Genomic DNA, 14,683 nt, shown 5'->3' with positions numbered 1-14,683 from the left:
TGATAGTTTTTGAACATCAACACTCTTTTTCTCACTGAAATGGTTCGAGGTCTAATGCTTATTCTGAAATACTTCGGTTTAATGTCTCAATAGATCCCTATTTTTGTTCAGAATTTGAAATAGGTCCCTTTATTTTTTGGCGTCTCAATTGGGTCCTTATTTTTGTTAATTTGATGCAAATAAATCATTTCCGTCAATTTCATCAAACGGCGTTAATGAATGTGTGACGTGGCCTGAGGACAGTATTGACACGTGTAAGGCCACGTCACACATTCATTAACGTCGTTTGATGAAATTGACGGAAAGGATTTATTTGCATCAAATTAACAAAAATAAGGATCCAATTGAGACGCCAAAAAATAAAGGGACCTATTTCAAATTCTGAACAAAAATAGGGACCTATTGAGACATTAAACCGAAATACTTCTTTGAAACAAAAATTATAGTAAGTGTCTTCTGAAACTGTTTTTCTCAGCATTCAAAATATTGTCAAATATGATAGTATAAGAGTAGTTTTTATTGTCTTTGTTCAAAGGTAATATTGTTATTCAAGGACAACAATAGTCAAATGTTCCTTTTTCCTATTGACATTGCTATCTCTTTTCTGAATGTCCTCCATATGCATGTCTGCAGAACCTGATCCTCGTTTGGCTTGAATCTAATGTTGAGGCATACTCTGGTGAAACCACTTCATTTTATACTTTGATTTAATTTTAATTTTGGTGTTTTTGTTTTGTGTGATTGTTACTTTTAATTTTAATTGGTCAATTAGTCATATTTAGTATTTATAGTTTTTTATTGTTCGAATAAAGTTTCTTTAAATTTCATTTAATAATTAATAAAATTATAATGGAAGTATAACATATTACTATATGTATAGTTTAGAAGAAAATCCGTAAAGTGTCAAGGCCATTAAATTCTCCAATATAGTGGAAATCATGTGTCCTTAAGAGGGAAAATGAAACTCACGAAGTGAAAGACAGGTGGCTGCAGGAGAGTGCACTGATCGGTTTGTGAAGGGGTATATAAGTTGAAATTTTAAAATTCGGTGCCACCTTATGCATGCACCCTTCTTCTCCAAACGATTTAACCTCATTTTCTCCTCATTTAAAATTCTTATCTTTTTCTTCTTCCGATCACCATTCAGGAAACGTCTGAGCTCTCCTAGCGTCAAGGACTTTCATTTAGACCAATCAAGTTGCGGTTTTGAAGTGAATCTTGTAGGAAGTCGTAGGAGTTACTTGGGGTATAGTCAATACTGTGAAAGCTTAGCATTCTCTGGGTTTCGAGGTAAGGAAGCTTATATAATTTGATTATGATTCTTTGTTCTTAATGGTTGTATGTTTGTTTGATTAATTGATGAATATGAAGTATTGGTGTTACTGCATTGTTTGTTTATATGAGTGGATGATTTATAAAGAATGTAAACTGGGTTGATATAGGGTTTGATCTTAAGTCTGCAAGTTTTTGCGTAATTTTGTGTTTGTCACCTAGAGTCATTATTGACCGTTCGGTTTTTCCTTTGAGTATTCGGTCTGAACTGGATTCTTCTTCTATAGAGAATTTTAGTTCATGATCAATCGATTTTTCTATTACTATACTGGTAAATAAGCGTTCGGTCTAAGTATAACTTTCTATTTATATTTCGTAATCAACTTAGTTGAGGTATTCAATAATATTTAAAGTCGTAGATATTATAGTTATCCGTTATTGAAAATAAGTTATATGTAATTGTATTTAGAATATATTCCTTCATGGTATAAGCTCAATAGTGCTTGGTCTTGAATTAAGCGTTCGGTCTTGAATTAAGCGCTCGGTCTCAGTAGTGCTCGGTCATAGACCAGGTGCTCGGTCTCAGTAGTACTCGATCATAAACCAGGTGCTCGGTCTCAGTAGTGCTCGGTCATAGACCAGGTGTTCCGTCTCAATAGTGCTCGGATTTAAACTAAGCGTTTGGTCTTATAACATTCCTTAATATATCTGCATTAGGTATTAAGAGTGTTCGTCCGAACTCAATAGTGTTAGGCCATGGTTTGTAGTGTTTGGTTTAAACCCTTAGGTCTCTGATAAAAGAATTCATTATTTTCGGTTAAGTTTAATTATATGTATTCTATAGTATTCCAAACATTCTTGAAGTTCTCTATAGTAAAGATCGGTCGGTCATAATTGTTGAGTAGCGAGTAAACATTCCGTATTATCATAAGTGTTAGGCTTCTGATGAGTCTTACCAAGTATGGACTGTTCGGTCCTGTTCTGTAGATAAGTGAAAGACCGCTCAGTCTTATAAGGGTTCGGTTATGTTAGTCTAAACAATATTCTCTCGCTCGATTTTGTTCCAAGATGGTATCTTGTTTTCTGGGTTTCGGTTTGACTATATTGATGAAATATGATGGTATTTAAAATGTGATATGAATGGAATAGTATGGAAATGAAAGAGTATTCCAGGGAGGAATATCTCAGGATTGGTTATTGAATGGTAGAGTATAAATCTGGTTATCCTTATCTAGTGTTTATCTTGATATTCTGTGATTACCCATTCCCAAGTAGAGATGAGTAAGTCATGTGTGAGAATGGCAGGAGGTCCTAGTCCATAAGGTGAACTTGGGCGGAACGGACTAACCTTGAGGGCATCCCAGCTATTACATCACCCGGGTGCAAAAACGCCGTAGCTACACAGAATTCATACAGTCTATACAGTCAGAGTCAAGGGATCGGTCGTTGCATGCATTACTGTATGGTTATGGTTGGAAATGTATGATTGGTTGATGCATGATTGACCCATGGATTTTATCTTAGATTTGTGTGAATTCTATGTTTTCTAAATTAATTAAATTACATAAGCTTACCCTATTTCCTGTCTTGTCTGTATTGTCTGTTCGGTCGTCATTCTTGTTGCAATGATCATCTTGTGGATGTGAGCAGAAGGGGACGAGTGTTTGCTGGAAGAAGCTTTGGAAGAAGCACAGGAAGTTAAGGCTGAACCTTAAGATCGTTCGACAATTAAAGATGTTCATTTTGTATAACTATTCAGTATAAGCATAGTTTTGGGAACCATTCGGTCTACTTCTTTTTTATGTAAAGTTTTAAATTCTATGGTATTTTTGTAAGGTCGTCCGGCCATGTTCGTACTCCTTCTTTTGCAGAATTGAACTGTAATATTATTAATATGTGATTATTCTATGATATGATTTTACACTGTATTTTTTGGGATGTTACATTTAATGGTATCATAGCAGTTTGTTCCTTAGAAACTGTAGGTTGAGTATACTATGCTTTTGATGTGTACTTAGTATTCGGTTATATAGTGTTTCTAACTCTTTGAATTAAACTGATGGTTTTTTTTCTCTATTAATCAGAGAAGATGGCTCCTAGACCTCTTCCTCCTCTACCTACCGATCAGGATGCATCTAATAACACCAAACTGTTGGAATCAGTGGTAGCTGCGTTGCAGCAACAGAATGTTGCGCTAGTGCAACAAAATATAGTCGCTTTGCAGAATCTGGAAGCTGCCACAGTAACTACAGAGGTAACGTCGAGGTAACTCATGGATATAATAACAAATAATAGAAGTACAGCTGGACCATCTTCTTCCACTACTACTCATCAAACCGAGTGGAGCTTAGAGAGCTTTCTCCGACATCACTCAGCCAAATTTAATGAGAAGTGCCTTCTTGATGAAGCCGATCAGTGGTTGCGTGACATGGAGAGGATATACAATGCCAAAAGGTGTCCGAATGACAATAGGTTGGAATATGATGAGTATCTTTTGATTGGGGAGGCCAGTCATTGGTGGAATAGCATGAAGATGATATTAGAAGATAGTCAAGCTCTCATCTCTTGGGAAGTTTTCCGAAGCAAGCTTTATGAAGAATACTTCCCGGATAGCGTTCGGTTCGCTAAAGAGGTGAAATTTCTTCAGTTGGTACAAGAAGGGATGTCGGTATCTGATGGACAAATTTATGAACACCAAAATATGATGTCACAAACTTGTTTTTCCATCGGCAAGTATGACCGAATCGTTCAAGTAATAAACTTGGTAAGACCAAGTATCGTTCTTCCCAAAGGACTCACGGCCTAGTTTAGTTGTGTGGTTTATTGATTAGCTAAGATTTAAAGACGAAATATTTGGATTTTTATATGCAAAAGACGAAAATTAAATATATATGCATGAAGTTTTGATCAATGGCAAAAGCAAAAGATAAACACTTTCAATGAAATATATGTATGAATATGTTGTTGGGGGTCAATTTCATCTTATCCACTCTCATATATTTTAGGAATTCAACATTCAAATCATCATTGTTAATGCCACTCTCTAAAGTACCTTTCAAGAAGGCTTCTCCCTAATTACGAGTTCATACAATTCCTAGCATTCCTAATAATTAGTTCATAAGTGCAGGAGCTTAACGACAACCAATATAATATTGGGAGAGATTCCCCGGATCTAGACTTCCCCGTACGCGCCCGTATCGACAAAACCAATAATCATGCATCGAATGAGTTAAACAACGCAAGCATTAAGCCAAGAGGAAAAACCCTAACTAATGATGAAAGAAAGCATAGGTCTTAAATAAAAGATGTAAAACCAAATTCCATATATGAGAGCTTCAAAAGATTACATTGATTCCCCAACAAACAAACAAAGTTTAGTTCACCATTTTCATGGTGAACCTAGATGAATAACAATGAAAGAATGAGAGAGATAGAAAAATCCGAGAAAGAGAAGAGGAGAGCTGTCACCATCTCCCAATCTACCCCAAGGGGTGGAAGAGAGAGTGTTTGCTTTGTTTCTGCCAAAGATACAAACCCTAGGACGTGCAAGTCCTTAAATAGGGCATAAAAATAACATAAAACAAGTCCAAGCCCATAAAAACAAAAGAAAACCGGTCCAAGCCCACTTAGAATGGCGCTCAGCGGTATTTTACCGTTGAGCGGTAATACCGCATGATCCATTTTGCCCCCAGCTGCTGTTTTTGCCCCTCAGCGGTGATTTTGGCACCTGAAAAGTGCCGCTCAGCGGTATTTTACCGCTCAGCGCCACTCGGTCACACGTTTTCTGCGTTCTGGTTGGTTTTTCAGCATTCTGGTTGACTGGTTGACTTTTTTGGTTGACTGGTTGACTTTTCTGGTTGACTGGTTGACTTTTCAGCACTCCAATCATTCGGTATTTCAATTCTTCTTTCAAATCATTCAATTAGCCTACAAAATCAAGGGAATCTTGCATAAAACCATTAAATTCACTTTTAACTCTCTTATTCTCAAAACTCAAGCAAAAACATGAGTTCAAGCTAGTTTCTAAGTCTTAAAGGTTGCTTTTGGTATCAAATTTAAGCATAAAAATAACGGTTTTTCAACCGTTATCACAACCCCAAACTTAAAACTTTGCTTGTCCTCAAGCAAACAAGATGTAACTCAATCTTCCATCAATCCATATAATGGTTCACCACATTCAAAAATTCTTCTTTCAAGACAAGTAAATACTCAATTTAGCTCATCATCAAGACTTCAATCAAGATGTGCACATGCTTTTAGTGATCACTCAAACACATACTATCCAACAAATGCTATTTTCATGAATGATCAATTAACTAAGCAAAGATGTTCTTATGTGTTCATGGAATCTATCCTCACTAGATAAAGTGTTTCACTCAAACACACAAGTGTATAGGAGATATTCACTCATTCACTCTACTATTACAATATCACATGAATCAACTTTGCCTTTCATTTAACCACAATCAAAAACACTTACCAGCAAGCATCATCACAAGGACTTTTCTATGGCTTATAACGTGGCTGGGCTAACAAGAAAATTGGTTTTTCTAGATCACAAAACCCTTGAGTTAAGAGAAACATATAAACACAATCATTCTTATTTATTCCCAACTTTCTTTTGCATTGAGCTTTGCTTTTTCTTTTCTTTTCTTTCTCTTTTTCTTTTTCTTTTCACATACTTAATTATTAGCTCTTAGCTCAATACTTTCAATTTCCCTTTCTATTTTCCAACAACCCCAAACTTGAACATTTGTCAATACCACAAAATATTTTCTACTTAACTCAAGGTAAAGCTTTTCAACAAGGGTTTTCAAAATATTTGAACATTTTTCTTAGCAGACTTTTGTATCTATCCCATGCATGCCCCAGTGATTCTTCCATGCCCTGCTTAAATGAAGATATCTCTTGCTTGCCTTTTGTCACCTTTGATTGTGGAAAGTACTTGTTTAAAAACTTTGTTACCACTGCTTCCCACTCTGTGAAACTTCCTTCTGGGAAAGAATTCAACCAAAGTTTAGCATTGTCTCCCAATGAAAAAGGAAACAAACTAAGTTTGATTGCTTCATCTGGCACCCCATTAATTTTGACTGTGTTGCAAATCTCATTGAAGGTAGTGAGGTGCTCATATGGGCTTTCATGAGATAACCCATTAAATTGGTTGCTTTTCACCAGTTGGATCAGAGCTGGTTTGACCTCCATGTTAGCTGCATTGACTCTAGGTCTAGCTATACTGTTAAAGTGCTGAGGTCCAGCTATATTGGTGTAGTCAGCAAGAGTTCTTCTGATATTATTGTTCTCCATATTTTCTGTGCTATGAACAGAACCTTGTGGTGATGGTTGTAACAGAGTTTCAGGAGGAGGGAAAAGTTCTCTAGATGTTCGGATTCTTCTCCTCCGTCTACTCTCGTCTAGACCTTCAAGAAGAGGTTCTGTTGTTTTCTTGCTCCTAGTTCGAATTGCCTCCTGCATACACAAGAACACAAAACCCTGGAATATTTGGTTAGCACAAAAAGATATAGGAGAAGATATAAGATTTGAGATGAGAAGATAAAAACAAAAAACAGAAAAATAAAAATAAAAACAGAAAATAAAATAAAATATAAATATAAATAGAAAAAAATAAAAACAGAAATTCAAAATAAAAACAGAAATTCAAAATTAAAAGTCAAAGATAATCAATAATCACACAAATTAACCAGTTAAACCACGAGTCCCCAGCAACAGCGCCAAAAAACTTGATGGACAAATTTATGAACACCAAAATATGATGTCACAAACTTGTTTTTCAATCGGCAAGTATGACCGAATCGTTCAAGTAATAAACTTGGTAAGACCAAGTATCGTTCTTCCCAAAGGACTCACGGCCTAGTTTAGTTGTGTGGTTTATTGATTAGCTAAGACTTAAAGACGAAATATTTGGATTTTATATGCAAAAGACGAAAATTAAATATGTATGCATGAAGTTTTGATCAATGGCAAAATCATAAGATAAACACTTTCAATGAAATATATGTATGAATATGTTGTTGGGGGTCAATTTCATCTTATCCACTCTCATATATTTTAGGAATTCAACATTCAAATCATCATTGTTAATGCCACTCTCTAAAGTACCTTTCAAGAAGGCTTCTCCCTAATCACGAGTTCATACAATTCCTAGCATTCCTAATGATCAGTTCATAAGTGCAGGAGCTTAACGACAACCAATATAATATTGGGAGAAATTCCCCGGATCTAGACTTCCCCGTACGCGCCCGTATCGACAAAACCAATATTCATGCATCGAATGAGTTAAACAATGCAAGCATTAAGCAAAGAGGAAAAACCCTAACTAATGATGAAAGAAAGCATAGGTCTTAAATAAAAGATGTAAAAACAAATTCCATATATGAGAGCTTCAAAAGATTACATTGATTCCCCAACAAACAAACAAAGTTTAGTTCACCATTTTCATGGTGAACCTAGATGAATAACAATGAAAGAATGAGAGAGATAGAAAAACCCGAGAAAGAGAAGAGGAGAGCTGTCACCATCTCCCAATCTACCCCAAGGGGTGGAAGAGAGAGTGTTTGCTTTGTTTCTGCAAAAGATACAAACCCTAGGACGTGCAAGTCCTTAAATAGGGCATAAAAATAACATAAAACAAGTCCAAGCCCATAAAAACAAAAGAAAACCGGTCCAAGCCCACTTAGAATGGCGCTCAGCGGTATTTTACCGTTGAGCGGTAATACCGCATGATCCATTTTGCCCCCAGCTGCTGTTTTTGCCCCTCAGCGGTGATTTTGGCACCTGAAAAGTGCCGCTCAGCGGTATTTTACCGCTCAGCGCCACTCGGTCACACGTTTTCTGCGTTCTGGTTGGTTTTTCAGCATTCTGGTTGACTGGTTGACTTTTCTGGTTGACTGGTTGACTTTTCTGGTTGACTGGTTGACTTTTCTGGTTTCTGGTTGACTTTTCAGCACTCCAATCATTCGGTATTTCAATTCTTCTTTCAAATCATTCAATTAGCCTACAAAATCAAGGGAATCTTGCATAAAACCATTAAATTCACTTTTAACTCTCTTATTCTCAAAACTCAAGCAAAAACATGAGTTCAAGCTAGTTTCTAAGTCTTAAAGGTTGCTTTTGGTATCAAATTTAAGCATAAAAATAACGGGTTTTCAACCGTTATCACAACCCCAAACTTAAAACTTTGCTTGTCCTCAAGCAAACAAGATGTAACTCAATCTTCCATCAATCCATATAATGGTTCACCACATTCAAAAATCCTTCTTTCAAGACAAGTAAATACTCAATTTAGCTAATCATCAAGACTTCAATCAAGATGTGCACATGCTTTTAGTGATCACTCAAACACATACTATCCAACAAATGCTATTTTCATGAATGATCAATTAACTAAGCAAAGATGTTCTTATGTGTTCATGGAATCTATCCTCACTAGATAAAGTGTTTCACTCAAACACACAAGTGTATAGGAGATATTCACTCATTCACTCTACTATTACAATATCACATGAATCAACTTTGCCTTTCATTTAACCACAATCAAAAACACTTACCAGCAAGCATCATCACAAGGACTTTTCTATGGCTTATAACGTGGCTGGGCTAACAAGAAAATTGGTTTTTCTAGATCACAAAACCCTTGAGTTAAGAGAAACATATAAACACAATCATTCTTATTTATTCCCAACTTTCTTTTGCATTGAGCTTTGCTTTTTCTTTTCTTTTCTTTCTCTTTTTCTTTTTCTTTTCACATACTTAATTATTAGCTCTTAGCTCAATACTTTCAATTTCCCTTTCTATTTTCCAACAACCCCAAACTTGAACATTTGTCAATACCACAAAATATTTTCTACTTAACTCAAGGTAAAGCTTTTCAACAAGGGTTTTCAAAATATTTGAACATTTTTCTTAGCAGACTTTTGTATCTATCCCATGCATGCCCCAGTGATTCTTCCATGCCCTGCTTAAATGAAGATATCTCTTGCTTGCCTTTTGTCACCTTTGATTGTGGAAAGTACTTGTTTAAAAACTTTGTTACCACTGCTTCCCACTCTGTGAAACTTCCTTCTGGGAAAGAATTCAACCAAAGTTTAGCATTGCCTCCCAATGAAAAAGGAAACAAACTAAGTTTGATTGCTTCATCTGGCACCCCATTAATTTTGACTGTGTTGCAAATCTCATTGAAGGTAGTGAGGTGCTCATATGGGCTTTCATGAGATAACCCATTAAATTGGTTGCTTTTCACCAGTTGGATCAGAGCTGGTTTGACCTCCATGTTAGCTGCATTGACTCTAGGTCTAGCTATACTGTTAAAGTGCTGAGGTCCAGCTATATTGGTGTAGTCAGCAAGAGTTCTTCTGATATTATTGTTCTCCATATTTTCTGTGCTATGAACAGAACCTTGTGGTGATGGTTGTAACAGAGTTTCAGGAGGAGGGAAAAGTTCTCTAGATGTTCGGATTCTTCTCCTCCGTCTACTCTCGTCTAGACCTTCAAGAAGAGGTTCTGTTGTTTTCTTGCTCCTAGTTCGAATTGCCTCCTGCATACACAAGAACACAAAACCCTAGAATATTTGGTTAGCACAAAAAGATATAGGAGAAGATATAAGATTTGAGATGAGAAGATAAAAACAGCAAACAGAAAAATAAAAATAAAATAAAATAAAATAAAATAAAAATATAAATAGAAAAAAATAAAAACAGAAATTCAAAATTAAAAGTCAAAGATAATCAATAATCACACAAATTAACCAGTTAAACCACGAGTCCCCGGCAACAACGCCAAAAAACTTGATGGACAAATTTATGAACACCAAAATATGATGTCACAAACTTGTTTTTCAATCGGAAAGTATGACCGAATCGTTCAAGTAATAAACTTGGTAAGACCAAGTATCGTTCTTCCCAAAGGACTCACGGCCTAGTTTAGTTGTGTGGTTTATTGATTAGCTAAGACTTAAAGACGAAATATTTGGATTTTATATGCAAAAGACAAAAATTAAATATGTATGCATGAAGTTTTGATCAATGGCAAAATCATAAGATAAACACTTTCAATGAAATATATGTATGAATATGTTGTTGGGGGTCAATTTCATCTTATCCACTCTCATATATTTTAGGAATTCAACATTCAAATCATCATTGTTAATGCCACTCTCTAAAGTACCTTTCAAGAAGGCTTCTCCCTAATCACGAGTTCATACAATTCCTAGCATTCCTAATGATCAGTTCATAAGTGCAGGAGCTTAACGACAACCAATATAATATTGGGAGAAATTCCCCGGATCTAGACTTCCCCGTACGCGCCCGTATCGACAAAACCAATATTCATGCATCGAATGAGTTAAACAATGCAAGCATTAAGCAAAGAGGAAAAACCCTAACTAATGATGAAAGAAAGCATAGGTCTTAAATAAAAGATGTAAAAAAAAAATTCCATATATGAGAGCTTCAAAAAATTACATTGATTCCCCAACAAACAAACAAAGTTTAGTTCACCATTTTCATGGTGAACCTAGATGAATAACAATGAAAGAATGAGAGAGATAGAAAAACCCGAGAAAGAGAAGAGGAGAGCTGTCACCATCTCCCAATCTACCCCAAGGGGTGGAAGAGAGAGTGTTTGCTTTGTTTCTGCCAAAGATACCTAACCCTAGGAAACCCTAAAGCTTATATATTATTCGTAAATTACAGAAAATTAGGTCCAAGCCCATAAAAGTGCCGCTCAGCGGTAAAGTACCGCTCAACGGTAAGTGCGTGAGTCGTTTCTTTCCCTCAGCGGCCATTTTGCCCCTCAGCGGACCTCTCGTGACTTCCTGAGTGCCGCTCAGCGGTAAACTGCCGTTGAGCGGTGACTTCGGCTTCTCCTTTTGCACTTTTTGATGTCTTTTCTGATTTCATCTCTCTCCTTCTTCACTTCTTTCACCAAATTCACCTTAAAACCTGCACAAAAACACTGAAATCAAGCATAAACATGTCCAGCTCTCTTATTTATGAAAATATGAAGAAAAGCATGATTTCAAGCTAATTTCTAAGTATAAAGGTTGCTTTTAGTATCAATTTTAAGCATGAAAATAACAGTTTTTCAACTATTGTCAGTATCTGAATATACCAATAAGTTCAAGCATTTGGTGAGGTTTAATACTATGGCAACAAATGAAGAGTGGCAATGTCAGAAGTTTGAGAATGGGTTGAGAAGTGATCTTAAATTACTGATCTCAAGTCTGTGTATGAAGTCGTTTCCTGCAATGGTAGAAAGAGCTAAAGTGTTAGAAAAGAACATGTTAGAGGTAGAACTACAAAGAAAGAAACATCATATGAACGTTAGAGGACCAATTCCTTCCCGAAACAGTCCCAGTTTGAGGAGAACTCCTTATACTCGACCTTCGCCTTCTACTGGCTCGGGAGTTCCTTCTACTGGCTCGACGTTCGGTCGGTCATGCGAGACAATAAGGATCGATGGCTTATTTTCATTACGGAGCACCCCATTACAAGTCTGCATGTCCTCAATTGAGAAACTCCAAGTTTTGCGTTCGATGCAACAAGAATGGGCATTGGAAGAAAGAATACAACTTAGGAAGGAGGTTTGTGATGAGGCCGCCGAATGTTGGGAGGTTTCAATAGGGAAGTGGTGGTCGAGCATAAGCGGTCGGTCGGGTTTATGTTATAACAGGAGCTGAAGCACCAAGCTCAGGTAAACTCATCACCAGCTCTTGCCTATTGTATGAATTGCCATGTTGTGTGTTATTTGATTCGGGGGCAACACATTCCTTTATTTCAAAGGCACGTGTTGAGAAGTTGGGATTGTCGGTGAGTGATATGCAGTTTGATCTGGTGGTGTCAACCCCAGCAGTTGGTGAAGTTAGGACTTCTACTATATGTATTAGATGTCCGATTGAGATGGACGGGCGTAGATTCAAAGTAAACCTTATATGCTTGCCTCTACAAGTCTTAGAGGTAATTTTAGGAATGGATTGGTTGGTTGTCAATCGTATTCTCAAAGATTGAGAAGAAGTTGGTATTTCCTAATGAAGAAAAGGAATCATCCTTGATAGTCGGCCAATTAAGGATAGATATAATGGAGGGTGTCATCTGCTTCTTGGTATTTTCGAACGTGGACGTGGTGTCAAAGGAGTTGGACTATGACTGTTCGGTCAGTCGAGGGCAGAGTGGAGACCGTTCGGTTGTGAGCGAATTTATGGATGTTTTTCTTGAAGAAGTGTCAGGATTACCCCCTCCAAGAGAAGTGGAATTCTCTATCGACTTGGTGTCCGGATCTGGGTCAGTCTCTATTGCACCATATCGAATGGCAACAGCAGAGCTAGATGAGCTCAAGAAGCAGATTGAAGATTTAATGGACAAGCAGTTCATTCGGCCAAGTGCGTCACTGTGGGGTGCTCCTGTGTTATTAGTCAAGACGAAGGATGGCAGTTCTTGGCTTTGTGTGGATTATAGGCAGTTGAACAAACTGACAATGAAGAATAAGTACCCCTTGCCAAGAATTGATGATTTGCTGGATCAATTGCATGGGGCTATTTTATTCTCTAAGATAGATCTCAGGTTAGGATATCATCAAATATTGGTTAAGGAAGAAGACGTTCAGAAGACTGCATTCAGGTATAGATATGGTCATTACGAGTATGTAGTAATGTCGTTCGGTGTTACCAATGCTCCAGCCATATTCATGGACTATATGAATCGCATTTTTAGACCCTTCCTGGATAAGTTTGTAGTGGTTTTCATTGATGATAGTTTCATTTATTCCAAGACTTGAGAGGAACATGAAGAAAATTTGAGGTTAGTGCTCGAGGTGTTCACGGAAAAGAATTTATATGCTAAGTTATCCAAGTGTGAATTCTGGATGGAGAAAGTATCATTTTTAGGGCAAGTCATATCAGCGGGTGGTATCTCAGTGGATCCAGCAAAGGTGCAAGCTGTAATGGAATGGAAGAGTCCTCGTTCGGTCACTGAGGTTAGAAGCTTTAGGGGATTGGCGGGCTACTATAGGCGGTTCATTGAAGGTTTCTCTAAGATAGTAGCACTGTTAACTAAGCTGACCAGAAAAGATCACCCTTTCGCATGGACCGATCGGTGTGAATCCAGTTTTAAGGAACTGACTCAGAAATTGACGAGCGCTCCAGTATTTGTTATTCCTGACATTGGAAATCCTTTTGAAGTCTTTTGTGATGCCTCTCACCAAGGATTGGGTTGTGTGCTTATGCAAGAGAGAAAGGTAGTTGCTTATGTTTCTCGACAGTTGAAGACTCATGAGAAGAACTACCCTACCCATGACCTAGAAGTGGCAGCTTTGGTTTTTGCGTTATAGATTTGGAGGCACTACTTGTATGGAGCCCAGTTCCAAGTTTTCAGTGATCACAAGAGTTTGAAGTATCTCTTTGATCAGAAAGAATTAAATATGATCTAGAGAAGGTGGTTAGAGTTCTTGAAAGATTATGAGTTTGAACTGATTTATCATACATGGAAGACTAATGTAGTGGCTGACGCGTTGAGCAGAAAAGCAGTTCATGTCTCGGCAATGATGATCAGAGAGCTAAGCCTGGTGGAGAACTTTAGAGATTTAAGACTGCAGTTTTAGTTAGAACTAAGCGGAATAAGGTGCTGCAATCTTAGATTACCAAGCGACTTATTGGGTTGAATTAAAGAGAAGCAATCGGCTGATGTGGATTTACAAAGGATTAAAGGATTGATCGGTTCAAAATAAGGAAAGGAATTCAATACAGGGACGAATGGTCTCTTACGGTTCAGAGGTAGGATGTGTGTTCCTAATGATGGAGAGCTGAAAAGACTGATTCTTGAGGAAGGGCATCAAAGTCGTTTTAGCATGCATCCAAGCATGACTAAGATGTATTAAGATCTCAAGAAATCCTTTTGGTGACCGGGTATGAAGAGTGATGTGGCTCGATTTGTGTCCTCCTGTTTAACCTGTCAAAAGGCAAAGGCAGAACATCAAAGACCGGGCGGTTTGTTACTACAGTTGGAAATTCCTGAATGGAAGTGATATAGCATCGCTATGGATTTTGTGACCCACTTACCCCGTACGGTCAAGAACCATGACACAATTTGGATTATAGTGGATCGGTTGACGAAGAGTGCACATTTTCTTGACGAGACCCTAGATTTACCTCTTTATTTTGGCAATCACTTCGGCAGGAATTAGGAAGCCATTTACAAATGAGCTCAGCCTATCATCCCCAAAAAAATGGTCAATCTGAGAGAACAATTCTGACGCTTGAAGACTTGCTGAGAACGTGCGTCTTAGATCACTTGGGAGTTTGGGATGAAGTCTTGCCGTTAGTGGAATTCACCTACAATAATAACTTATAGTCCAGCATCAGAATGGCACCTTTTGAAGCACTTTGTGGAAGAAAGTGTAGAAC

The 14,683-nt window shown here is 37.3% G+C and overlaps 1 protein-coding gene across 1 annotated transcript; it reads left to right on the top strand.

Moving 5' to 3' along the window:
- The first annotated feature begins 3,544 nt into the window (after positions 1-3,544).
- Positions 3,545-13,059, top strand: LOC148205244 (uncharacterized). The gene is made up of 4 exons (XM_088104062.1): positions 3,545-3,940; positions 11,522-11,869; positions 12,069-12,206; positions 12,289-13,059. The coding sequence occupies exons 1-4, from the start codon at positions 3,545-3,547 to the stop codon at positions 13,057-13,059; spliced, it is 1,653 nt and encodes a 550-aa protein (XP_087960188.1).
- The last annotated feature ends 1,624 nt before the right edge of the window (positions 13,060-14,683 follow it).

Source organism: Vigna umbellata, chromosome 1 (assembly GCF_029865625.1).
Source record: "Vigna umbellata cultivar VRB3 chromosome 1, Vumbellata_1.0, whole genome shotgun sequence".
In the NCBI taxonomy this organism is placed as follows: domain Eukaryota; kingdom Viridiplantae; phylum Streptophyta; class Magnoliopsida; order Fabales; family Fabaceae; genus Vigna; species Vigna umbellata.
Note: the sequence above shows the minus strand (reverse complement) of the source record. Positions and strands in the feature narration are given on the sequence as shown.